The sequence below is a fragment of the Onychostruthus taczanowskii genome, unplaced genomic scaffold (genome assembly GCF_017590055.1).
Source record: "Onychostruthus taczanowskii isolate IOZ18803 unplaced genomic scaffold, ASM1759005v1 scaffold2, whole genome shotgun sequence".
NCBI classification, from domain to species: Eukaryota; Metazoa; Chordata; class Aves; order Passeriformes; family Passeridae; genus Onychostruthus; species Onychostruthus taczanowskii.
In genome coordinates this window covers 22,308,067-22,334,218 of record NW_024499239.1, presented here as the reverse complement: position 1 = coordinate 22,334,218, position 26,152 = coordinate 22,308,067, and the positions used below count along the sequence as shown (strand labels likewise).

The window sequence follows — 26,152 nt, the reverse complement described above, 5'->3', positions numbered from 1 at the left end:
AGTTCTGTAATTGTTTTCCAATAGCTAAAATAGCTTTACAGCATCAATGGAGCACTCACAAACTTTTACTGTTAGAACTGGAACAGAAGAAAATATCACAAAAGTATGTGTGGAATGGTTCATGTTACAAGTTCTCAGTATGTGATAAAACAGCTGAAAGATGGAGGGCTTGGGGTTTTAAAACTGGTTATTTTTGTAGTTGCTATTCAGACAGTATTTCAATCTGTTCTAGTCTGGGGGTTTTGTTTGGTTTTGGTTTTTTGAGGGTTTTTTTTTTAAATCTAATATTACATTTGTGTGTATAGCACTTAACTTGATTAATAATATTCAATACAGAGGGAGGTTGATTTTTCCACATTTACATCCAGTGCTCAGGTAATGTATTTGAAATCAAATTAAGCCTTCCTGATGGTCTCTCAGAAGTTATTTGAAAAGATAAAGGCAAACCACAGCTTACTTGCCAATATTTCTAATTAAAAAGAAAACCGTAACTGGAATGTGGATTTTTTTTCACTGTTACAGAACAAAAACTATGGCTTCAAGTTTGAAGTTTTCATTACACATGAAATGCAGTTATTGCTTACTAGCAAACATGACAGCACATTATTCTTATGAACTATTTCTTATTTTCCTCATTCTATTACCACTGATGCATATCTGAAAAAAAAGATGGTGATCAGTTTGGCTTTTCTTTTTTTCTTTTTAAGGGTCCTTCTAAGAGAGATCAAACTCAAAGTGCCATCAAAGAGGAAAAAGTCCATCTGTTGAAGTACAATATAGGAGATCTAGTGTGGTCAAAAGTGTCTGGTTTCCCATGGTGGCCATGTATGGTTTCTGCTGATCCTGTTCTCCATGCCTACACTAAACTAAAAGGTATGTCATTCAGATTTTTTCAGGTGTACAAAATGATTGCTTTGGAAAAATTCTGTTCTTCATCTGTGCAGTTGATCAGCAAACTTGTTGTCAGCAGGAATGTTAAAATCATGTAAATGCTATTCTTGAGCATATAGCAGTGTGTCTTTTAACTCAAGTGTTCTCTGAAAGATACCAAAGTTGTAAGCTGTCAAACTGTGTGGAGTCTTCTTTAAAAAAGAAAAATCCCCAAACCTAACAGTGTTTTTCATTGTTTCTGTGGAAATGCTTGGTAAATTCATACAGGCTAAAAATTTGATTTAAGCTGATGGGAATTAAATATTCCTGATTATTGTGATTTACTAAAAGCAATCCATAATTCAGGCAGTTAAATTTTCTCTGATTCATGGAGTCAGTACTGATATCTACAGACAATATTGGTTGATTTTTAAATGCAGGAACTACCAAGTGTTAATGAAATTTTTAGGTATGAATCTCTACAATTTCTTAATCTCATTTGCACCTTTGTTCTCTTTTCTGATACCTGAAACTTTTGAGGCTTTAGTAGCAACACATATTTAAACTACACATTAAGAAAGAGTTGGAAGGGCTGAAAGCAGTGAAGCATTGGGGTGGATTGCCCAGAGAAATGGTCTGATCTCATTCATAGGAGGTTCTTAAGAACAAATTGAATTAATATCTCCAGGATTATAGCTAGATTCAAAATCGGTAGTAAAATAAATGGGTTCTTGAGAACCTTTTCAAGCATTGATAATACAGTTGTTAGAATGGTTTTTATAGACTCCTCAGACAAATTTTCCTTGTAGCAGTCTTTCAGAGTTTGGATCAGGCAGTCCCTGTCATTTTTAGTCTTTGGATTATTAGGTCTATTATGACATAAAGAGATGGATTTTGAGAGTAGTAGAGCTGTGTATTTGTTCCTAACACTTGCTCTGTTCCTTGAAAGGAGCAAGGTTTATGTTCATTATCCAGAATCTTTGTGGTGCATCTTTATCAAAAAATATAGAAACAGACCCATGAAAACCCAGTACCAAATGTCTGAATGCAGCCTGTGGAGCACGAACAGAAAGAAGGGCCCATGTGCTTTGTAATGTTCATTTCCCTCTCTTTGAATTAATGGGAATGATGGTGATTTCTCATATTTGCTCTGGAGTGGGTTTGGGCCTGCCTTTTCCTTGAGGAGTTCAGTCAGAGTCTGAGCAGCCGTCCTGACTGCTAAATGCACTCTGATGTGTGTATTTCTATCAGTAGGTATTTTCAGTCTTACCTTCCACCTACTCTTTATTATTTAGGTACTATCAAAAGTCTCTTCTTGCAAAAAGAAAAGGTCTTTTATCAGGGAGCTGTAGAAGCACTGAGCTGTGTCTCTGTATTTCTCATTTCTAGGCTTAGGATCAAGTGTTTATAAGCGCTCTGAATTTCTGGATGTTGCTACTTGATTTGATCATTCTAGCTGATTAAGCTTCATAAAAATTAATAACTTTCAACTTGTGGGAAGTACATTTTTATATAAGAAAATCTGTACTGAGTCTGGCTAAAGCTCCATCTCACTGTCTCTGGCTGTGGTCAACCACAGATGCTCAGATACAGAGAAGCACCAGGGAAGTGGTGGGTTCCCAGCACACTCTCCCAAACTGCCAACAATTAGTTGCTTCAGGATTCTGCGGGCCAAAAATTAAGTTTCCCTATGTAACAGCCATTAATGATTGCCATTATTTTATCCAGGAGCATTGGTACAAATTCAACTCTCAGAGGACCCCTGAATATTCACCAGTGGGTTCTGTGACTCTAGTGGCAGGCTCTATTACTTAATCTCCTTAATTAGGCAATTACAGCTGTCCAGCATTACAGTGCAAAAGGAGCACAGTGCCTGCAGATCTTTACAGGAGGTTGGAAATCTAGGCTGTGGCACCTCTGTATGCAGCCAGGGCATCCTGGTAAAACAGACAGATCAAGTCATAAGAGCTCTGCAGTCACTACTTAAACATTTCCTTGATGAGCACAAAGTAATTGCAGTGCAAGAGAATTGTTCCTGACTACACTATACTGGAACATATGTTAGACTACTGATTGATGTGTGATGGTTACAATCCCAAGACTTTCCCTCTGCCCTTCCTCTGGATCCTCATATCTGATCTCAGATGAGTCATTATAGTTCTTGTAGTTCTCATAGATGTTTTTATATATAGTGTAAGTTTGTAATTGTTATAAAAAATTACATGTATATATTAAATTTTTTGCCCATACCATTGATTAGGTTAATTTCATTTTACCCTTCCAGATGCCATATTTTACAACAAGATTAATGCCCTATTATTGGCTGAACCACCATGAAAAGAAAGGTCTTTCTAACTCTAGAAACCCCAAAAACAGAGCATAAAGCAATCCACTAGGTCTATTTGGTGACTAAGCCTGAAGACATGCAGTGTATGAATAATGGAATTCCTAATGGAATACAGACCTAGTTTGAAGTCACTGTAACACAGAATTTGGCTGTTATTTGTACCTACTGGGTGTCCATCCTTCCCTGGGTTTGTCTGCTGTCCAGTCTGTGTGTTGGACAAACTGGTGTGGTGACTGGAGGGACCACAGGTACTGTAGGGAACATATTTGATCCAGCAGGATTGAATTTGCAAACACAGAAGTGCGGGTTAAAACCTTTTCTATTTTTAAACAAGACCATAGTTTGAACACTTAGCAAACCTGCAAGTTCTAATGAACAAGGTGTTAGAGGACATCTTAAGTGTGATCTCTTACCCTTTGCCTTTCAGAAATTCATTGTTAACTGTGAATCCTTTGATGAGTTTTGAAAGTAGTTTCTTCCCCCTTCTCTGTAGAATAGCTGAGACCTTTGGAAGGAGAAGGCTGTATGCCTGTATCATACCACAGTGAGACACTGTTCCTCTTGTTTTTCTAGGGGGAAAAGGGAATATTTTTAGTTGTAGAAGAAAAAATGTTTCTTATTTAGATGTAAAATTGTACTCTTATCATTCCATTCTCCCTCTGCCAGCCAAATCCTTTAATGATTTATTTGATTCCTGAAAAATCTTGATTAATATGAAGTTTTGATTGCAAAGGTTAAAACCAGATGAAATATGTGTCTCTGTTTAAGAATATCAAAAGATAAACTTTAGGAGACAGAGAGGAGGCTGAGTGCACAAGCTCTCCAAGCTGTGGAACTTTCTCAGTGTTCATTGAGAATTGAATGATAAATTCATTTTCAGAAACACCCAGTCCTACATGTAAAGTTAATATACATAGAAAACTGGCAGGTGATTGTAATCTCAAGTTAATTTAGCCAAGCATGTTCTTGCTGGGAATCAAAATATTGAGCAAAATTTTGCGTCAGACTTCACACATCATATCTCAGAGACTTTCAGGCTGGTTCAGGTAGGTTTTTAAAAGGTTATCCAGTTTTTCTGTGCTTTTGTGATGGCAACTGTGGCAGCTTACACACTTCAAGTCTGCAGGGGCTTACCAGAGTCTCTATAAATACACGTATTTTTTTTTTAAATTTTCAGGACAGAAGAAGAGTTTTCGTCAATATCACGTTCAGTTTTTTGGAGATGCCCCAGAGCGAGCCTGGATATTTGAGAAGAGCCTGGTACCCTTCAAAGAAAAAGACCAGTTTGATCAATTATGCCAAGAAAGTGCAAGACAAGCCCTCACTAAATCAGAGAAAATAAAGGTAAGAGGTTACCAAATCAGGCAAGATTTGGAGCTTTGTATTTTAGCATTACAGAGATGTACATATGTAACAGATATAAATAGGTATTATAAAAAGCTTTAAGACAGCTTGTTTTAGAGGAGCTTGCAGTCTTAGATGTCATTTATAGATGCAAAGGTTGGGGTGATTTACCACTGTTTGTTGCTCAGTAAACATCAGTACCCTTCTGCTTTGTCACGGATTCATCTGTGGTGCAGTAGTATCAAATACAGCTCCATTTGAACTCTCAATTACAGACCTGCATGACAGTTAGTCTCATGGGATTGTTTGATGTTAATGCCAGCATTCTGAAATCACAAGTGGGCAGATTGCTCACAGGGCTGTCTCCTGTTGCAGATGCTAAAGCCGGTGTCAGGGAAGCTGCGGCCGCAGTGGGAGATGGGTGTGAAGCAAGCCAGTGAAGCGGTGGGCATGCCAGTGGAGGAGCGCAAGGCCAAGTACACCTTCATCTATGTCAGGGACAGACCCCACCTGAATCCTCGAGTGGCAAAGGAGGTTGGCATTGCTGTGGAACCCTTGGAGGAGATGGATGAGTTGTCCTACTCGCATGAAGAAACCACTCCAAATCTGAAATCAATGAAGGAGTCTGGCATTCCTAGCAAGAGGAGGAGAAGGACATCAAAACTGTCTGCTGCTGATGATATGCAAGAGAGCAGTCAGTTGGAGGATAAGAATACCACTCCTCAAAAGTCATCTGAACAGGCAGAATCCAAAAGAGGGATAGGCTCCCCTCTCAATAGAAAGAAAACTCCAGCGTCTACTCCACGAAGCAGAAAGGGCGATGCAGTATCTCAGTTTTTGGTCTTTTGTCAGAAGTACAGAGATGAGGTTAGTCTCTTTTAGCTGTTATTATTGTCGATTGCCTCTTCTCATTTCTGTACTTGAAGAAACTACTTTTTAGTAAACAAAAATTAGTTATTACTGCACAATCTATAATATTCTGTGTTTCACAAGGAATGCCTGCATCAAATCTTATTCTAGACAGAAATAGAGGAAGAAGGGAATGCAAGTGAGCAATATAAACAAGATGGTGATAACTGCTTTTGTACTTCAAGCAAAAGCTGTGTTAGTATCTTCCCATGTAAACCAATAGTCCTTTGTATTAGCCGTATTTTGTCTTCAATGTATATACAATTTAATACATATGCATACATATATGCTCAGGCAAATATAACAGAGATTATGCTGTTCATGGCAATCTGCTTGCAGATAGCTTTTACGTTCTTTCTGAGGACATGGCTCAGTTCATTCTATGTGTTCCCTTATCTTTGGACACCTTAAAACTTAATTTACTTACCCAGAATGTTTTGCTGAGCTTCAAAAGAAGCTGCTTACCAAAGCTTGTAAAAATCACTGTCAGTGTGTGCAATCTTCTGGGACAGAAACCAGGTCCTCTTCAGGCACTTATACTCCAATACAAGATAGAATAAATAAATATCTTATTATCAGCACTTTTTAGGAAGACTTAAAAGTGTAAAAGCACTACTGCTGGTGTAGCTCATTACTTGAAAATCAGGATTTACCATTTTTCTTCCTCACAACCTTTTGCTCCATTTACAGTATTGTTCCATGATCTGAAGCTAGTGTGATATCTTATGTTTTCTTGTACTTGTACTATTACATATTGTTCACAGAAGGATCAGGAAGTTAGTGCTGACTTTGTCATACTCTTTAACTACTGAATGGTTGACTTCATTATAGCATATTTGTATTAGAAAACAATTAATAGATGCAAACTTTATAACGATATATTGGAAAGCAGATTCTGTTGGATGGAAGTCAATTAGTTGTGGTTCAACTTGGGATCTTATTAGATCATTGAAACTTAAGCTAATTTTGAGAATTAAAATGAGCACAGTGTTACATGAACCTTTTAGTGGCTTTGGTTAAGTTGAGAAGAGCATTGCAGTTTCCTGGCTCTGGAAAGGAAATGGTTTTGTAGCCAGACTGTTAAATACAGATTTTGACATATTAATTATGAAAAGCTGTGTGGGTAAATCATCTGTCTCGTGTTGGAGACACATGAGTTCTATTCACAGCTCTTCTGTAAGTGACATTGCAAGAGGGAATTTCCTTGGCCTTCAATGAACATAGCAAGAAGTCTTTTGCAATACTGAGGGATGTACAATTGCTTCTCTGGCAGAAATGAGATGATGATGGCTGGCTTTATGGACTCTTAGCCAAACACACCTTGCAGAGAAGAGATGTGCTGAGTCTCTGGTATTTCTATTTTCTGTGCCAGTTATCAGGCTTTGTTCCCTACTTTGGTTATACTGTAATTTTCAAATTAATAGATGGAAAATGTGAAGACCATTAGAATACGTGAAACTGAGGAAATACTTTTTCTTCAGTGTCATTTCAGGAAATTGAAAAACTTTGTTAAACTTGAAATTCTCACTGACAATAGTGGCGAATGTTGCACAAAGTTAAGTAGAAGGAAATGAGTTTAAAAATATGACGTATTTTTAGAGAGAGGGCATCCTACCATTTCTGCCTAGAATACCTTTTAATAAGATCTGTCATGAAAACCCAAATCTGCCTGAATGTGTGATCCATTCTAACAGGTACAGAAACACTTCTGTGGGCAGAACAGAACTAGGTTGTGAAAGCTGCAGATACCTCTAACTGATCATCAGAAGAACTTGTCTTCCCTTTGTCTTGATTGGAATTTGACTGGCAAAGTGAGGAAACACCAACTTAGATATTTATGCTTTTTGCCTTTCATGTTGCTTTTAAAATGACATGTTCATGCCATTGGTGGAAGGTGGAAATTCTAATCTAGGATTTGGAGTGTCCCCTTCTGTTAGGCTTATCTGGTTCAACCTGCATGACTTTCACCAAGTTTGTTTTGTTGTGTTGTAGATGTTCTGGTGTTTTAGCAAGAGGGATAATGCTGGCTAACAAGCAAACCTGGTTTTGAGCTGCTTGTACTGGTGGCATTGGAGAGTTTAGTGTATGGCTTTCTTAGTATTTGCATGTAGAAACTGAGAAAAAAGGGACATTACAGACCCAGAAGAGGCTCTCTGTCCCCAGTCTTGTGAGGGATGGAAGTGAAAGGGATGGCTGAAGACTCCTCTGTGGGTCCTCTAATAATACCAAGCTCTCTTAAAAGTAGAGCCATTTCTGCTGTGTCTTGCTTGGAGCCTGGCTTTGTGGTAGTGAGATTCATATCTTGTTTTGATTTTATTATTATTTAACTGCTGGATAATGTTTTTAATGATTTAAGAGACACACTTCCCACATCCCTGAGGGAGGTGCTGAAAGCTTGGAGCATTTTTATGCCTGTAGTGTTGTATTAAGTACTTTGTGCTGTTAACCAAAGGAGTAAAGATGTATTTTGTACTGTTGTATTGTGTGCTTTCCCTGTGAAAAATACAAGGCTAGTAAGGATTGGAAGGAAGTGTCTGACTGGAGATAAAGGTATCATTCAGGTGGGAGGCAGAGAGCTACACTGTTCACATTAATTGATTTGGGTCTTGAGTCTGCTGTGAGGAAAATTAAGGAATAATTTCACTAACATGGAGACTTTGAAGAAGACTGCTGAGCATTATTTTCCTTGGAGGTGTTATGTGCAAGGGTCCCTTCACCATTAAGAATTCTGAGTGTCTTTTCCTTGACATTTCACAGGACTGCTAGTCAGCTGAAAGTTATTCTTATTTTGTTGAGACAGGAGGTAATGTTAATGTGTATCTCATTTCTCCGAATAAATCTAGTTATTTATTGGAGAATTAAATGGCTCTGTGCCCTCGTTGGGTACCATGACCTGTACATTTGTGACAGCAGTGAAAACTGATGCTAATTTCATGTCCTGAAGAAGTGAGGTTTGTGGAAGGGGATATCTTGTGGGTTTTTGTTCCTCCCTTTCAATAATGTGAATCCAGTTGTTGGATTTTAATGAAGATTGAGTAGAGGCTTTCGAAGGTAGTTGTACTCCTCAAGCCTTCTGCAGATGGACTATGCCAGATAGAAACAAGCCAATTCTTAGTACTCTACTAGGAGAAAAATTAAAGCATGGATTTCCACACTGACCAATGGGAGGAAGGTACTGAAACTATTTTAACACCTGGAAAAGCAACAGTCACACTTACGTCCTGTTTGATAACAGGAAATGTAGTTTTAAGACCCTAAATTTGAAGAAATTAGGTCTAATCATTTCACCTTACCAGAAAAATTTCTGTATTTGCTTTCTTGACTTAGTTTTTAATTTGCTCTGTGTTTTTGGTGTATCAGTTGCATCATTTAGATAGGATCCTGGAGAATGCTGGGTAATGAGATGAGAAGGATTGTTTTTAAATGTACTGTTTCATTTCTGCACAAGCATACAGTTTTTTGACTTGTATGATCAATCAAATCTGATTTCCCTTAAGTAGAACTAGGGGTATACTAAAGGAGTTTGGGAGGATTCTTTTTCTTTCTTTTTAATTCTGGATGTTTTTTTTTTTTTTTTTTTTTTTGTTGAATATACCTCTAGAAACTCTGTTAAACTCCATGTTGATGGATATTATGTGTCCTGCTTATAACATTAAAAAAGATGCACAGCTTGTGCCTTCCTAGTCTTCATATGCATAATACAAAAATGATGAATCAATACAGGAAAATGTTGCAGCAGATGCTAACTTATGTAAATCTCTGCTGAGTTAGGTGTACTGAGTTCTATGATTAATGAGTTTTGCTCTGAATTGATGGATTTCTTTCTAGGCAAAGGTATATTCCAGTATTGCTTGCCTGTCATTTGTGGATCTATATTTAAACTTCATTGAGAATACAATACACATTTTTCTGAATGACCACAGGACAAGGTTTATACTTACTCCACTTGCTCCATTTTTTGAATGGTAAAAGGCAAATAGATACTTCCAAAATTAGTCTTAATACTTCTGAATAACCTAGTCAATTTTTTTTTTAAAGACAGAGAGAGAAGTGGTTATTCAAAGCAAAACTGGATACAGTAGGTGTTATTCTAGCTCTGTCTACAGCAGAAATATTAGATATTGTTTGTATCCAGTTTTCCAAAGTGTGTACACCATTCTTTCCAATAGTCACTTTTTTTTAATTCAACCCTATTTCTGCATGTATAGGTGGTTGCTGAACATCCAGATGCTTCAAGTGAGGAGATTGAAGAGCTGCTCGAATCGCAGTGGAACATGCTTAGTGAAAAACAGAAAGCTCGCTATAACACAAAGTTTGCCATAGTGACCTCTCCCAAATCTGAAGAAGACTCTGGTAAACGTAAAACTGTGCTAGTGTACTCTAACTAAATTTGATATACATAGTGGCGTTAAACTAAGCACATATTTGAGACCCTGTAGGGAAAACAGCTTTCACTGTTTTCCAGTTTTAATTCTTGGTGTTTGTGCCAATAGCAAAGGAATGCCAATGGTTACAATAAACGCAACCCATGAAGTCTACATTTCTTGCTCATTGTTCTGGAAAGTTGTTATATGTAAACCTTCTGCTGTTTAGACATTGCTGATTTCTCATTCTTCTTCTGCCCATAAGCAGCTGCCATTGCATCCACTGCTTGTTACGAGTGGATGGTGGAAGGGAAGATGAAGTGTTAACTGCTAGGAAAATTTGAGATGTTGTTTTTATAGGACAGTTAGAAACAGTTTAAAAAATTTAATCAGTGCTACACCTTTTCTTCATATATGCCTAAAGTGGGTTACTTCACATCATCACAACTCAGGAAGAACTATTCCAGACTTTATTCTGTACCCTTCAGCCATTTGGCATTTTATTGTGCTACTCAAACTTTTTAGGACTTGGTGCAAATTTTGAAAATACTTTATTTTTTTCTCCTTGTATTTTTGTTGCTTTTTTCTGGTGTTTGTTTTTGATGAACAGTCTCGATTGTTTTCCAAAATATTTGAGGGGGTTTGGAGTCGCTTACTTGAGAAAGGAGGAGGAAGAAGATAGTTTGTCATTTGCATGAACTTTATCAAATTTAACTAGCTATCATTTTTCAAATTTAAATAGCTTTACAGCACTGTAAGAAGACTTATATGGAAGTATTAGAAGCCAACAGGTGCTGCTTTGGGCAATGACAAGAATGAGAGGGAGTGTTTGAAAGTTTGTGAGACTTGGAAAAACTTGTATAAAAATGGCAGTCAGTTTTGTTAACTATCTGTGTGTGTGTGTGAAATAACATCATTTTGTGGAAAATTGAAAAGTTTTTAACTTTAAATTTTAAGTGTTAAATATTTGGATATCAGTTTAAAAAAAAAACACGTTCTGTATCTCTCAAGGTTCATCATTGAAGAATATTGGAGAGGCCAAACGTAAAGTGTTTCAAGACTCACCTAAAAGGAGATCAAGATCCAGAAGTAATTGAAATTTGTGTTCTGTGCAAATAGCTCATCATTATAAGTAGCTGTTGAGTGTATTTTTTTATGTAATCGCCCACGTATCATAATCTCTTTATTTTATCTCAGATGTTGTCTTCCTTGACATTAGAACTTTAATGGATCCCAAATTAAATATCTTAACACTGTAGTGCTGAATTTTGTTCACCTTCCTCAGTGTCATATTGCAAGAAATGTAATTGAAATTGTACCTGTACCAGGTGTTTCTAGTACATATATTGTGTACATTTACAGTTACCTACAGATGAAAATATGTCAGTTGACTTGTTCCCCATCTCAAATCCTCTTATCTTAAACTTGGAAGAATGTTGTGGGATTTCTTTTGCTGGCTTTTTGTAAGTAGCAGGTTCTCCTGGAGCCATTTCAGTCTGCTTTGTAGATTCAGTTGGATCATAGAATATGTCCTGGATTGTTTAGATAAGAGCATTAATTTGAAAATGATCCATATTTTCAAGTTGCTATATTTTTAATATTTACAGACATTTGTTCCCACTGGAATAGAATGCTTGTAGCTGTAGGGCTATTTCCAGTTAACATATTTGTGCCCCTGGAACTTGGAATTTTCATGTTAATAATACTCTGTAGCTTCATAAACTAGAGGGTACTGGAGAGTCTAATTACGTTATCATTTCATCTTGATGAAACAGACCACTTCCCAAACCCTCATCTATCTTTTTGAGGTACAGACAATAGTGAAACCTGTGGCAGGGGTATGTAAATTACTCACTGACCTTTTGTATTTAGCAGCTGCTTGAACTTTACAGTGAACAACCATCTAAATACATAAATAACTGTGTGGTCTAAAATGGCCAATGTGGTTCTGTTCATAGGATTCTGGTTCATAAAGGCAAGGCATCTTTGGTCTCATGTAAAATACAATCAGCTTGTTAGAGTCTGGAATTGCCATACCAGAAAGAGAATTAATCTGTACAGTTGGTGATATCTTGTCTTTTTCAGAGGCCCCTTAATAGATGTCACCACTTAAAGTAAATAGATGTCACCACTTAAAGTAGGCTTAAGGAGGAGACTTAGAAAGTAATTTTAGTAGAAAGACACTGTTACAAAGTGGCAGGAGAGTTAGAAGCTGTACAGCTCAATCACATGCAGTCTGATGATTTGAAATAAGTGTTGGGCAGTAACATTCAGATCTTAAACTAGTGCTTACATAGGTAGACTTACCTTTGCAAAATAACTGGAGTATGAAGCAGTTGATTTAGATTTGTTCTAGAGTTAGTCTTCAGCACCAGAAACCAGACCCTAAGCATTAAGAGGTCATCAAACTGTGTTAATGTTTAATCATATTTTAAAAATAATGACTGAAAGAAAAGTACCTTAAATAACTAGATCAGTTCAAATAATTTCAAAGTGAGTTTTAGATTATTTTTCATGTGAGTTTCCCCCATCCCCCATCCCAAGGTAATTTACATGGAAATAAAAGAAACCAAAAAAAGAGGACAAAGGAGCCTACAGAAGATTTTGAAGTTCAGGAAGCACCTAGGAAAAGACTCAGGATGGATAAACAGAATAATCGGAAGGTAATTATGTCATTGGTTTGTTGGGGTTCATTTATAGCAGCACCAGTCACATTGCTGTAGTTAAGTTTGTCAGCATTTCCATTTTCAGGACTAAAAAAGAAATACCTATATATCATACCAAACTGTTGTCAATATTCAGAGATCCATGTGAGCTTACCACTGTGGGATTTTTTCCTTTGGTTCTGAGGGTGGAGGTAGGACAAGTTGCACTTGCTACTTAAATATTCCCAAAGGAATGTGCAGAGGGAGGCATGACCTCTCTGTGTTGTTACATTCTGTAGTTATTTTTTTTCCTTCTGATTTGGAGTTAGTTTTACCAGAATATAAAAGAAATATCTTTAGCCAATAGTTATTTTGAACAAAAGTCAGAAGAGAGGAAAGCAAGTAAAGCAAAACAGAAAAACTACTTTCCACAAACAGGAAGGCTGTGGGACACTTTAGAGTGCCATGCTGACCCTTTTCTTGGGTTGAGAGACTGCAGTAAATTTATATTTCTGCAGTAAAAGTATATTTATCACACAAATTTCAGGTTCCTTTTCTGGTTAGCTTGCTTGTGAGAATGAAAATTTTCCTTACATAGGTCACTATGTATGCAGACACAGCACAAACCTTGTGGAGGCTCAGGCACAGGTTTATTTAGTCATGCATGTAGAGCAGTGAATTTCATCGGTTTTACTTGTGTTTTACTTAGCTCACACGTGTTCAGGTGTTTTATTGCAGTATCATACTGAAGTGTGAGTACCATAGACCTAAGTTCAGAAATTCAGTGGTGTACAGCAATCAAATGAAACAACCTAATAGGAGGAAAGGTAGTAGATATATTTTTTTAATGAGTTGTGGAGGTCTTATTTGTAGGTGTCAGTTTGTTTGGTGGGCTGGTTATTTTACTACTTCTGTTGATATTGTAGATATTAAGACAGCTTGTTTTCTATGACTTTAATATAAAAAAAGAGAATTTCAGATAGACTTAATGAGCTGATTAGCAAGGGACAGAGATAATTCTTAACGTTGTTACCTCTGGAGAAAGAAGGGCCAAAACTGGTTTTTGCACTTCTTGCTGGAATGGGTTAGTCATTGCATATTCATTTGACTTTCTAGGAGCAGTTTTTCAAACCTTTTTAAACTTGTCTAATTGATTTGAATGTACTATAATACACTAGGTGCATGGAATAATGAAATTTACTTACTGTAATTAATTCCTCGTAAAAGGCCTTGATTTGACTGTTCTAAAGGTACTTTCCTGTCCCACCAGCATTTGTACCCTACAATGAGCCTACATTCTCAGAAGTAGGATAAAAAGTGATTGCAGTATAGTTCATGCATGAGAGGTTCTGGTATCTTTGGTGCTGTGACACACATGTGAATATACCAGCAGGAAAATAAATAACTAAATCAGATTAATGATTCCCATAATATTCATAGCACTAATGGCTGTGAATAGCACTGACTTTATAATGTGCATTTTAAAAATGTTGTTCTCTCTGGTCAGTTTATCAGAACTGCTTACAAGGAGTTTGATGTGTGTAAATATTAGGTGGTTTGGAAACTAAATGCATATAGCAGGGTTGTGCTCCACAGAAAGGTCAGATCTGGTTTACAGTTTGTTTTAGGAATTCTCTTAGTCTTTTCCCTGCCTTCACAATCCAAAGGCACTTCCAGCTGTATATGCTGCTGCTTAGTAGAACATTCAGTGAATGACAGTAAAAATATCTATGTGATGACTCAAAAAAGCAAACACTAACCATACACCTTCTTTCTGCTATTCCCAGTTTACCTGCAGGCTTTAGGTGCAGTCATTGTGGATAGGAGGAGCTTTGATTTCATGACATTTTACTTCTTGCACAAGAGTTGTGGGTTATACTCTCCCTTTGTCCTTGATTCTTATTTACAAAATCAGAATGTTTTCACATAAAGTAACCAAGCCATAAGTAGCCATATGGAAGTTTTGAAAAACTAATTTGTTTGTTGTTGCTTTGATGTATGTAAAATGCACATTAACAAAATGGGGGTTCTGTAAAGTGTGCTTTAAATTTAAGAATGAACTATCCTGTACATTTTCACAGAATCACAGAATCCTTAGGATTGGAAGGGGCCTCTGGAAATCATCCAGTCCAATCCCCCTGCCAAGACAGGGTCATCTAGAGCAGGTTACACAGGAATGTGTCCAGGTGGGTTTGGAATGTCTCCGGAGATGGAGACTCCACGACCTCTGTGGGCAACTGTTCCAATGCTCTGCCACCCCAGCGTAAAGAAATCTTCCTCATGTTGAGGTGGAACTTTGTGTGGTTTAGTTTATGGCCATTATTCCTTGTCTTGTCACTGGGTACCACGGAAAAGAGTCTGGCACCATCCTACTGACACCCTCTTTTCTTTCATTTCTGCCCAGAAGTGTAACAGTAATCTTAGCAAACCCATCCTGGGCCTCTGGTGGCATTGGTGGTAGGGCAGCTTAGAGCTCAGTAAAAGCACAGCATGGCACATCTGTAGCCAGCTGTGTTTATTTTTACAAAGGAAATCAGTTCCCTGGCCTTCCAGGTGTTCACCTGCACATCTTTGGTAAAACTGATTGTGAGATGCAGGCTGTGAAAAAGCATGTAAAGCATTGGAAATGTGTGTAAAGCTTTCTTTTCAATAGAGTTGTCTTATTAATCAGGTGAGCATGACAGGGTTAAGTATTCTAGGCTATAGTTTTAGTGATTGGAATGAATTTGTAACATAAGAAATGGAAAAAAAATAGTGGCATGTGTAAGGAGCAATGTCTTAATTTTGACAAAGGTTTGACAAAAACTTTCCCTGTTTTTGGCCTAAACTTTTAATCATGAATTCTCAATCTGGAGCAAATTTAGGTGCTGTTCATTCTCCCTTGAAAATAGTGGTTTTATTTTGGAAATGCTGAAACAATCTTAACCATAGTAATTTTAAAAATGGCACTGCTATAAGTTGTGGAGGTGGAAGCAAGTCTCTCTGAGACTTAGATTTCTGCACAGGGTTTACTCTTAAATTTCTATACTAATTCTGCAATTTACCTTTAATAATTAAAGGTTTTAATTTGACCAGTTTATACAAAGAGTAGTAAGGATAATTTACAAGTTTTGTGTTTAGCACTCCCCCTTTTGATATGCTGAATTTGGGATGGATAAGTGGGATGCTGAAGTACTGTGTTCTTTAATATTTCTCATTTGTTTATGGGTGTGTACCCTGTGCTGTAAATGAGTTTTAAAATTCACTTAAGTGGGGCTAGCTTAAATACAGTACCATTCAGCTATTTGTAAAGTCACTTTCTTTTTAATAACATAAATCCAGAACTAATTGCCAGTTGTATCCAACCACTCATAAATTAGGAGTTTTTTTATTTTTTCATATTTTTTTTTGTGACAGAGGGAGACAAGCAATGACAAAACAGCAAAAACAAACTCTTCTAAGGTCACAGAAACCTCCTCTTCACAAAAGAACCAGTCAGGTAATGTGGTCAGAATAAGTTTTAATATAACTTTTTCAATTAAATACTTTTAAAATGCCCAGGTTGTCTAAGGCAGCCGGCTAAATTCCGCTGACTCAGCGAGCAGTTGCAGGCACTGTGCCACAGCTGGGGGGGAGCCCTGTTCCTTCACTGCCCTCCTGCAGCTCCATCCTGGGCTGGAATTGTGCACTGCTGACCGAGAGCAGCAGTTCACAAGTTCCCCGTGGGATGGCACCAGATTAAAGCTGGTGCCCCGAGGTCTTGGCGAGCAGGGAGCAAACCCTGCTGCTCTCCTTTGCCCCCTGCACTGGTCCAGTAAAACAAGTGCAGTGGCCATCAGTGTCATCAGGTACTTTGGGGTTTTAGTCCTTCCACGTGGTGCTTGATGGGAGGCAGTGTGGAGCACGAGAGGGAATTCTGTAGAACCTTGGATCAGAACACCAGAGTCAGACTTGTTAACGATGCTCGAGTTAAAGGTAACTGCTACCAGAGCATGTCTCTGCAGGTGTTACAGTGATTTGCCAAAGACAAGCGAGCTCCAGCAAGTCCTGCACGGTGTAGGAGTGGTGATGTGCCATGGCTAATGTGTGGTACTTGGCTCCTGTATATAAATTTTCTCTTAACAGAGTGTTAGTGGTACTCAGATTGTGATGAGCTCACGCAGGCCTTCTCATATAACTGTTACCTCTGCTTTAAAGAGGTCTTAAGTCACAAGATACTTTGATTTTAATAGAAATGAGACTATAAAAAATTGGGAAAACATTTCTTAGCACGTATTGGATTAATGGAAACCTTTATTTTTAAAATCAAGCCAAAATACATGGCTTCAGAAGCTTCATGTTCGCTCAGTCCTATGTAGGTGCCCAGAAGATGTACTTAAATAATTCCTTCCTGTATCTGAAGGAGTATTTTAAATGGCTTCAGGGAGATAACATTTTAAAGTTCCAAACTTCACTTTGTAAACCAAAATTATTTTACAGCAACGAAAAATCTGTCTGATGCATGTAAACCTCTGAAGAAGCGAAATCGGGCTTCAGCAGCAGAATCTTCAACTCTTGCTTTTAGCAAGAGTTCATCTCCTTCAGCTTCCTTAACTGAGAATGAGGTAAAAAAAAAGTGGTGTTTGCACACAGCCATTTAATTACAGAAATTGTCAGGTGTGAATCTTGTTTAAAAAAACAAAAAAAAAAAGCAAAAATCAAAGGCGAATTCTCTAACGTTGGTGCTCTAGACAAGTTACAGTTTTGGCCTCTGTGAAACCTGTTACCGTGTGCATTGCAAATCATTTATTGTAACACAAACATCTCTTTTGGGGACGTTGAGATATTATTGTGGTTTTTAATGTATTTACCAACAACGTTTTAGAATTGTAACCTTCTATTAGAGGCAAAGTAAAATGCCAGTGTGTTCTGTATTTTCTTCTACAGATTTTTATGTAAGTGTACTACATTAGTTACATTATGTAACTCAATATTGTCATGTTGCCATAGCTTTTATATCAAAGCAAATTTCCTAATCCTCTGTTTGATCTAGAACTGGACAGTCTTCTGAGCAGAGCCCCTTTTAACTCAAATTAGTTTTCAGGCTGTTTTAGTGCTATTTCTCTGTGATGCAAATAGCTCCAATCCCAGTAGAGTTAAACAGGCAGTGAAGGATGTATCTTTTTGATACTTGCTAATCATAGTCTTAGCTCTGCATATTTGGAACTGTAATTCTTCTCAGTTGACATACAATAAATGAAATGTATGTACCAGAAGTGTATTCATACAATCCATTAAACCATTCCCCAAGTCATCTACACTGTTAAAACCAATCAGCCAAAGAGTGGCAGCATGAGGGTGAAGTATGCATGCTGTTTTGCAGGTGGGTTTGGATCTGTAGTTGGTAGGATTTAGTAAAATATCCATAGACAAACAGCTTCACCCAGTCTGTGTTACAAAAACTGTAGAGAAAATACTTGCCTGCTAACAAGGGAATAGGGCTTCCAGCTCTCCTAGAGATTTTCATCTCCCCTAACAAATGCATGAGGTGCTGTAATGAATGCAGTTAAAATATCTAGGCAATGTTCAGTAAACAGTTTACCTTTGGGTAGGGGAAAAAAGATTGCATGTTAATGGCTGTATATCTTAACTGTAACTGGAAAAGCATTTTAACTAAAAATCCTCAATAAATACTCCCTCCTGTACCCCAATAGAACAAGCAAAGGAGGTCCCACAGGAAATAATGTCCATAGCAGCAGCCAAATAAAGTAATACTTTGTTTTCTCAGTTGAGAGACTCCCATCTTTTGGCTTGCCAGCTTCTGCTGGATTGGCTTTGCTGGTGGGACTTGCTGTGTAATGGTCTATTTGGGACTCTCTATTCAACCAGACTAGTTTAAGGAAAAATCTGGGGGGGTTTGGCTTAAAATATGCATCCCTAAATATTGTGCACTTAGGAGACAGATTCTTCTCTTTCTCGAGATTATGATTATAAAATGAATTATCCAGAAGTCTTTCTTAACAAAAGACTCTTTTTTGTAGGATTTTGGGTTGTAATATAATGGTTCATATGTAAGAAAGGATATGGTTTTATCTTACATATGGCTGAGATGGAAATTCTAAAACTTAGCACTAATTTACTCAGCTACTGCTAAACAGTAAAAGATCTGAGAAAAATTACCTTCATACACTGCTCACAGAACACAGATACACAAACTAGAAAGTGAATTGTTTTCAAAGGGTTAAAATAAAAGTCCCAACAGCATAACAGACAACACACCTTGTTCAATAATTTTGGGGGACTGGGTGCAGGGGGAAGTAGGTTAATGGACTAAATCCTTGGATTGGTTAAAGCTACACTGACCTGAACTTGGATCAGCTAAGGATTGGGCCCAGTTTGTTTCCTATATTAGATATATTTTTGCTGTTAAATAAAACAAAAATGTCAGGCACGTGTTTCAGAAATTAATATTGACCTTCTCTACGAAACAAGGAAAGACAGAAATTCTGGATTGTGTGGGTGGCTCTTAAAAACTTGTCCCCCTTTTGTGTTTTTATTTAGCACTTGTCTAAACAGCTAAATATGTGTGTGTCCTGAGAGCATTCATCTGGAGAGAAACTTTCCCAGTATTAAGGGAAAGGTTTTTAAAAATAAACACAGTCAGGTAATGGTGAAAGCCTTGCACAGCTAATTGAGTAGGATGTAATTCTTCTCAACTTTAAATAGATTTAATGATTAACTTTCACATTTCTGTGTTCACTATAATACTTCTAAGTGTTGGTTTAGGTGCTCTCTTAACATGTATAGGAAAAATCCTGTGTATTCTACAAGCACATACATCTCCACAAGGTGTATATATGAGGATTCTGGTCTTTATTTTCTCTTCTCCTTTCTTTTTCTCCCATACTCTTTGTGAACAGTTTGTTCCAGAGTGGAACCTGGATGTGACTGTTATTTGTCAAGAACTGTTGTTAGCTACACACCCCTTAAATGTTTGTCCTTTACAACCAGGTTCTAGGAAAGATGTGCTCAGTTCTTTCTTGTTTGAAAGATGCATCTTATTTGACATTTTAAAAATATTTTGAATGCTTTTTGTTGTTATTAGGGGATATTTTTTAAATGGGGTTTATTTGAAATACTATAAAATCAGGCAAGGCCAAATTTTCAGTTGATAAATTACTTTGGGAGGGAAATAAGAGAGGGAGTGTGAACTTGTTCAAACAGATTTATAGATATGACATATTAGAGATTAAAGATTCACTCCCTTCAAAAAATTGGACTTTGAAGTTGTTTTAAGAGGGGTGGACAGAAGCAGTGAAGTGTTTATACAGGAATAAATGAATTTCATACCTGCATTTAATTTTGAAACAAAATGATTTTACTTCTAGGCACTTGACTCAAGTCACTTATATGAAATATGATTTTGTTGAAATATAATTCTTAATGAGAAACTGGTAGAGCCAGATGTGAAAAAGATACTCAACACTTCGGAGTCTGCAAAAGCTCAGAGTAGTTTTTTACTGGCTATGTAAGACTTGGTGTAAGCATCCAAAAGCACATATTTGTGAGAAGAGATGCAGATGGTGTATTTTAATTTCTTTTTTTACCTTGGCCCTCCACCCCCCAATAATAATGTAGTAGGTGCCAGTAAGAGTGTAATCAGTATTTTTTTAATAAATAAAAAAGATTTTACATTACCATTACTGCTGGATTATTGGCACACTTGGTGTGTTTGCATGAAACATAGCTGCTTTAGCTTTTCAATCAATTTTTGTGATTATTGTCTGGCTTCATTAAACTGGATGAATTTGTTGACAGCAGATAAGTGTCAAAGTATCGTGCAGACCGTAGGTACTGCTTACATTCTTTGTCAAAGAAACTGTAATTTTTTCTAAGAGAGGACAAAATAAAGCACATGTAATGCTCTAAGTTAGCCAGCCTGTCGTTCATCACACCCTCAAGTCTGAGCTGGCCAGCAGATGGCAGCTTAAAGAAGCCTGGGAAAGCTTTGAAGAGGTGCTTTTATTTTAATTTCATCACATCTTCTTTAGAGGAATTCTTTCTTCCTTCTGTAACACCCAGTGTCAAAACAAGCTCAGTTCCTGGTTATAGCTACAAATTCTTGTGTTTCCAAGGCCTAACAATGCAAATTATAATAATGCAAGCCTTAATGCTCATTTTCTTCATATTAAACAGTGGAATTTTTTTTTCCATTACTGATTTGAGACAGATTTCATTTATCTGCATTTTTAATGGACATTAGCATGTATACACAAAGGAGAAAACATGTCCAGCTCTTAAAAGGTAAGGTGTTTGCTTGAGGAGGCAGTCGTGAGACATGCACAGCTTGCAACTCAAAAAGTACATCAGCTCCATTTATCACCCCGGAGTCTAGTTATCCTAGAACATGCAACTAAAAACTCTTACTGAAGGTGAAAATAACTGACTTCTTGATCCTAAGAACAGGAAGGAAGAAGGGAATTCATGTTATTTTAAACAAACTACTGATCTAAGGAAAAAGCATTTGCTGTTGACCTTGCAGGTTGTTAAAACAAAATCACTGTGCTTCTAGCATTTCATTCAAGCTTCCTGCAAATATAATTCTCTCTTCTTAACATTGCCTAAGGATAACTTAATATATAATGCCACCTTACATCCTGTGACTTAGCAGACAGTTGTTTCCTGTGTTTCTGTATATCTATGATTTTTTTCCCCAGTAAGCAGTCAGGGGTACATTTTTATGGAACACTGCAAGTAGTTGGACTTGTTCCTTGCTAAACCTCTGCTAAAGCCTCTAACATTTTACATGACCTGCATCACCCATCAGACCATACAGTTTTGTTACAATGGTTCTGTTTTCACGTGGAAAAAAGTTCAAAGCTTCACTTTTGTTCTTTGACAGCACATTCTTTGTAGAAAAATTAAGTTTCTTGTGTACTTATTCTCCTCTTGTGTGTTACTTAGGATTCAGAGTGCAGAGAATCTGTTAACTGAATGTTTACATGATGTAGGTTTTTATTCTGCATCCCCTACCAAAGTATCTTGAGTATCTGTAGGCAATTTTATACTGTTTTAAAATGTTCTCATAGTTTTAATTAACTTTCCAGGCAAATTCAGAAATGCATAATATCCTTATCTGAAACGTCTAACTCCTGCTAATAATAAAAATGAAACTTGTCCCAGGCTGTCTTTTTTTTTGCTATTATAGTACTGTGTACACTGTGGCACCGCATACTTAAAGAATTTATCTAGTCTAGCAGTATGGGCCAAAATATCACTCTTCATTCAGTTCAGGAATTCTTATATGAAATAAAGGAAATGTTAACTGTAACTCAATTGGCTCTGTCAGTTTTTCTGTCTCTGTGTGGGTGCACGATAGATTGTCTTTTCAATACAGCCTGACCTGTTTGTATGTTGCTTATTGACTTACTCTTACATAAGTTGTTCTTAGAGTAAAAAAACAAAGCAAAACAAACCCAACCTTCTAGCTGCTCAGCTTTTGTTAATAAAAAGTATGCAGTTGGGTTTTATCTTGGAAAGATGGAAGAGTTTATTTATCAGAACATGCATCCTCCGAGCTTTGTAGAGAGAGCTCTTAGCCAGCCCAGCCCACTTCCCCCTGGGTGTCTGTGGTGTGGAAATCACCACCTCTAAAGTCTTGTCAGGAAGTCTGAGATTGTAGCAGTGTCCTGAGTGTTAAGGAAAGTGAAACTTAGTGGGCAACAGCTTTCAGAACTCATGAAGGCATGCCTCTTTAATTGCCTGTGAAAAGATGCTGTGTATCTTTTGTATATGATATGTTAATATCATGTGATTGTAATATATCTCACGGCAGGTGACCTGAGAGAGGATGTTGCTTAAGACAACCCTGTAAAAGGTGCAGGTCACTCTTTGTGGGCCCTTTCTTTATGGGTCCTGCTGCTCCTGCCCTGGAGGAGACTTGCCTGCCAAGCAAGCAGGAGAAAGTAATTTCCTGCCATGCTTTGTTTTCATTTTATATACCCCTAGCTTTAAGATAAGTGTACATAGTGGGGTGTGTTTCCTTTTGATGTCCTACAGCCTGCATTATAAAGCAAGTGATGCTCAAGTAAACCAGTGGGAAGTGGGAGGGGTTGCCTTCTTTGGATATCAAAAAATTTGCCCTTTAGTTGTTTTTGTTACTGCTTAAACAGAATGTGACAGAAGAACATCGTTGCCTTGAATGACTAAGACCAAAGCTTGTATTCTTAAGGCTTAAGAGGGCTGTTACACAAGGATATATGAGTAATACAAGAAAGGCTTTTATTAGACAGAGTGAATTGATCAAGTGATTTTCTTGAAGAAGAAATTTTTTTGAACAAAAATTGCGCTTTGGTAGCTGGAAAAGTCTAAAGAGGTGTGTGACTGATGGAGTAGCAACTGTTGGGGCCTGTTCCAGTGTAGGCACCATAGATGCTCAAATGTTCACAGCTTTTTCAGTCTAAATTTCCAAATTTGTTTTGAGCCTTCAAGCATGGCAGGAAAACCTTGTGTGAACTGGATCTAGGAGAGGGGAAGTCCCAGGGAAGCTGATGAGCACAGGGGTGCTGATGTTCAGTCTGCAATTGCCTATACACAGTGAAGAGTATTTGGGGCTTGATTCTGCTCCATGAGACAGAAGTTTTTGCCTTAGCAAATATTGATGCTGGTCCTTTAGGACAGCCTTTAGCCAGGAAGTACTTCAAGGGAAGAAAAAAAGACACACCATGACCCCCTCCCCATCTGCTAGGATAACACTGAGCCAGCAAGGATACTTTCTTAGATCAGCTGTTGAAAATGAAGACTTAATCCTAAATCTAAAATAAAAGGCACACTTAATAGCCAGGTCACCAGCTGATCAAGCAGAATGTTTGCAATTTTTTTTTCTTATTGGCATAACTTCTTAAATTCCCAGGCTCCAGATTGGATGAGTACAGACACTTTATTTTCAGACCTAGAACTTCTGAACCTTTTTTTCTTTGAAATTACAGAGCAGTGATTTTGCTGGCTCTGGTATTTACTCTGATTTTGGAGCTGTCTGAAAGGAAGGAGACAATTTTAAGTGGAGAAAAAAAAATTTATTCAAGTGGGTAGAGCAAATGTCTACATCAGTATTTGACTTCATCTGCTTCTTTGAACCACAGCATGATTTGAATTTTTTAATTTGTCTATCCTTTCACCACTTAAATCATGTATCAATATGATTGGATGCCAGCTGAGAATATGTCACTGCCTTTTTATTTTAATAAGTGACATTTCAGCCACCCAGATATGAAAGGACCAATACCATTTGCAAAGTTCACCCACGTGGTTCTAGAAATATGCAGGCTGAGTGTACATACCAGCTAGCATTTAACTCTTCTTTGTAAAAAGCCAGAGGGAATGAATTGCCTTGCATTTCTGCCGAGGTGTGTGGCTGAGCCTGGAATCAGGTACCTGGTTCTAAAAAATGCTTTAAAAACTGTAGCAGACTGGATTGGGTATTTAGATGTACTGTGAGAAGTGTTTCCCTGTGTTAGTGCTTGTCCTTGCACCTTTAATTGGTGGTGCAGTGAGCTGTGCAGTTAACTCGGGCTCCTTGCAGCTGCAGGACTCGTGTTACAGCTGGAGGAAGTCTTGCAGGAGGAAAACACTGAGAAGTGATTTTGTACACAAAATTTGTGTATAGAGTCTTCTGTCAAATTGACTTCCTGCCTGCCTCCCTTTAATCATTTTAGGGTGCTTCAGACAAAGGACAAAATTAAGAATATAAACATACAAACTCAGAAAATGCACATAGCTGACTCAGTTTAATTCCTCTCAATGCTCTAGTGTGTTTTCTTATTGTAACTGCTGTGTAGAGTTGAACACATTTCCTCCTCTAGGCCTGCTTGGCAACCTCTGTGAAAACCAAACACTTATTTACTCAATATAATCATGCCAAGGAAACTCCATTATTCCACCAACAGTCCTTGCATCTGTATGCACATGTAGGTCTCTTTTGCACATAACAGGCAAAAGTAGTCCAGGAAGCAGGAAGAAAAAGTAAATATCACCCTTATACTTAGCAATTAAACAGTTACCCAGTGTTCAGCAATGCTTGCTGATGTAATCTGGCTTTGTACATCAAATATTGCAGTATGCAAAGCATGTTCATTCAGTTATGAATTCATGCTGAAGATGGCTTCTACAAGCATTGTTACATAGTCTTTCTAAAAATAGGTTGATGATTGTCTGAAAGAATCCCTTAAGCACTTCTTTTGGTTATTGTGAACAGGGAGTTTTAGCGTATAGTTCAAAAGAAAATTAAAAATACTTTGGGGGATTTGAAGTCTTTATATGCTGATCCCTGTAGCGTTGTGGGCCTGAGTAACTGTTCCAAAAATACAGTAGTAGTATAATATGTATGCTTAAAATATCTTGAGATGAGTAAGCCCAATTGTTTAATGACCCATTGCTACAATTTCTGTCTTTTGAAGGGTAAAAATACAATTCTAAACACAAAGAATTTACAGAGATGCCAAAAATTTGTCCCAGTTTGACTCAGTAGTTAAGTATTTTTTCAATAATAAAGCTATGGGGAAAAATGCAGTAATGTGTCCCTGCATGTTCCCTTTTGAGCTTTATATGTGTAAGTAGTGAATAATGGCTGAGACATGTAGGAAACCTTGGGAGCCTGATGGGAAATTGGTAATTTCTGAGAGTAGTAAAGGTATTTGGAACCTCACCAACCTCTGAAGTCAGTTCTGGCCTGCCGCACATGAATTGGGTTTTAGGCTGTTTTCCTCCCTTTCTCTCATTTGTGTATGCAGGTGCAGAGTCTCCAGTAGAAGGAGCTGCGTTTGATTTCTGAAATACCACTCTTGCTCAGTGTTCAGGCAGTGAAGTGTGAAAGCCTCGGCAGGCGAGTCCTCCCAAGATAATGTTGATGTTCAGTAACTGGAGGGAAGGGAAGCCTGGCTGCTGTGCAGTGTGTGAAGGCTGATGGTGCTTGCGCTGATCCTCTCCTCAGCAGGGGAAGGGTGTCCTGCATGCCACAGCAGCAGGAACTGCTGCACAGGAGGTGATGGCAGAGCTCAGGTACCATTTCAGTGCAGAAACTTGGCACTTGCTAAAAGTCTGAAGAGAATAGCCTTGGCTTTTTTCCACCTGAATTTATGCTCTTTAAAACTGTCCTTTGCCTTTGTTAGAAATAAGAAATTACTCCAAATGTAGAGCAGAATAAAATAACTACAAATTGCCAATTAACACGTTTTTGCCACTAATCTGAAGGTTGATTACTTTGAACCCTGGCCTGAATTTCAGAAGAGTTAATTATTTGCAATTTCCTTTGCTAGGAGGATTACATTACAAAAATAAGGACGAGACAAGCTCTGATACAATTACAAGGGAAAGATGTATATTTGTAACTCAACAAGTAAAGTAAGAAGCCTCCCCAAACCTGTCCAGATTTGTATTGAAGGCTGTGTTTTGGGCTGTGGTGTGTGAACTGTTAAAAACTTCCACAGAAGTGTTATGTTTCATTGCAGAGGCTGTGTCACGTCAGCATGAGCTGATTTCTAGCAATCTTCTTGTAAATCATCTTTACTTCATGACTGTTTCAATCCACACGTATTTTAATTGCAAAACTCAGTGTCCTCCAGATGAATCAAAACCTCTCAGGGCTGCTACAGCTTGCTGGGGGTACATTTTTCCCAGCCACCTCATGCTCTTCCTCTCTTAGGTTCTAAGTAATTTCT

At 37.6% G+C, this 26,152-nt stretch overlaps 1 protein-coding gene across 1 annotated transcript in view; it reads left to right on the top strand.

Annotated features, from left to right (window-relative positions):
* The window catches only part of NSD2 (nuclear receptor binding SET domain protein 2), a 98,288-nt gene that overhangs the window by 54,300 nt on the left and 17,836 nt on the right, over positions 1-26,152 (top strand). Inside the window, exons 4-12 of the mRNA XM_041402636.1 lie at positions 708-873; positions 4,395-4,561; positions 4,937-5,428; positions 9,679-9,823; positions 10,846-10,923; positions 12,379-12,497; positions 14,561-14,665; positions 15,876-15,957; positions 16,938-17,062. Coding sequence (XP_041258570.1) covers positions 708-873; positions 4,395-4,561; positions 4,937-5,428; positions 9,679-9,823; positions 10,846-10,923; positions 12,379-12,497; positions 14,561-14,665; positions 15,876-15,957; positions 16,938-17,062 — 1,479 coding nt within the window. The remainder of the gene's footprint in view (positions 1-707; positions 874-4,394; positions 4,562-4,936; positions 5,429-9,678; positions 9,824-10,845; positions 10,924-12,378; positions 12,498-14,560; positions 14,666-15,875; positions 15,958-16,937; positions 17,063-26,152) is intronic.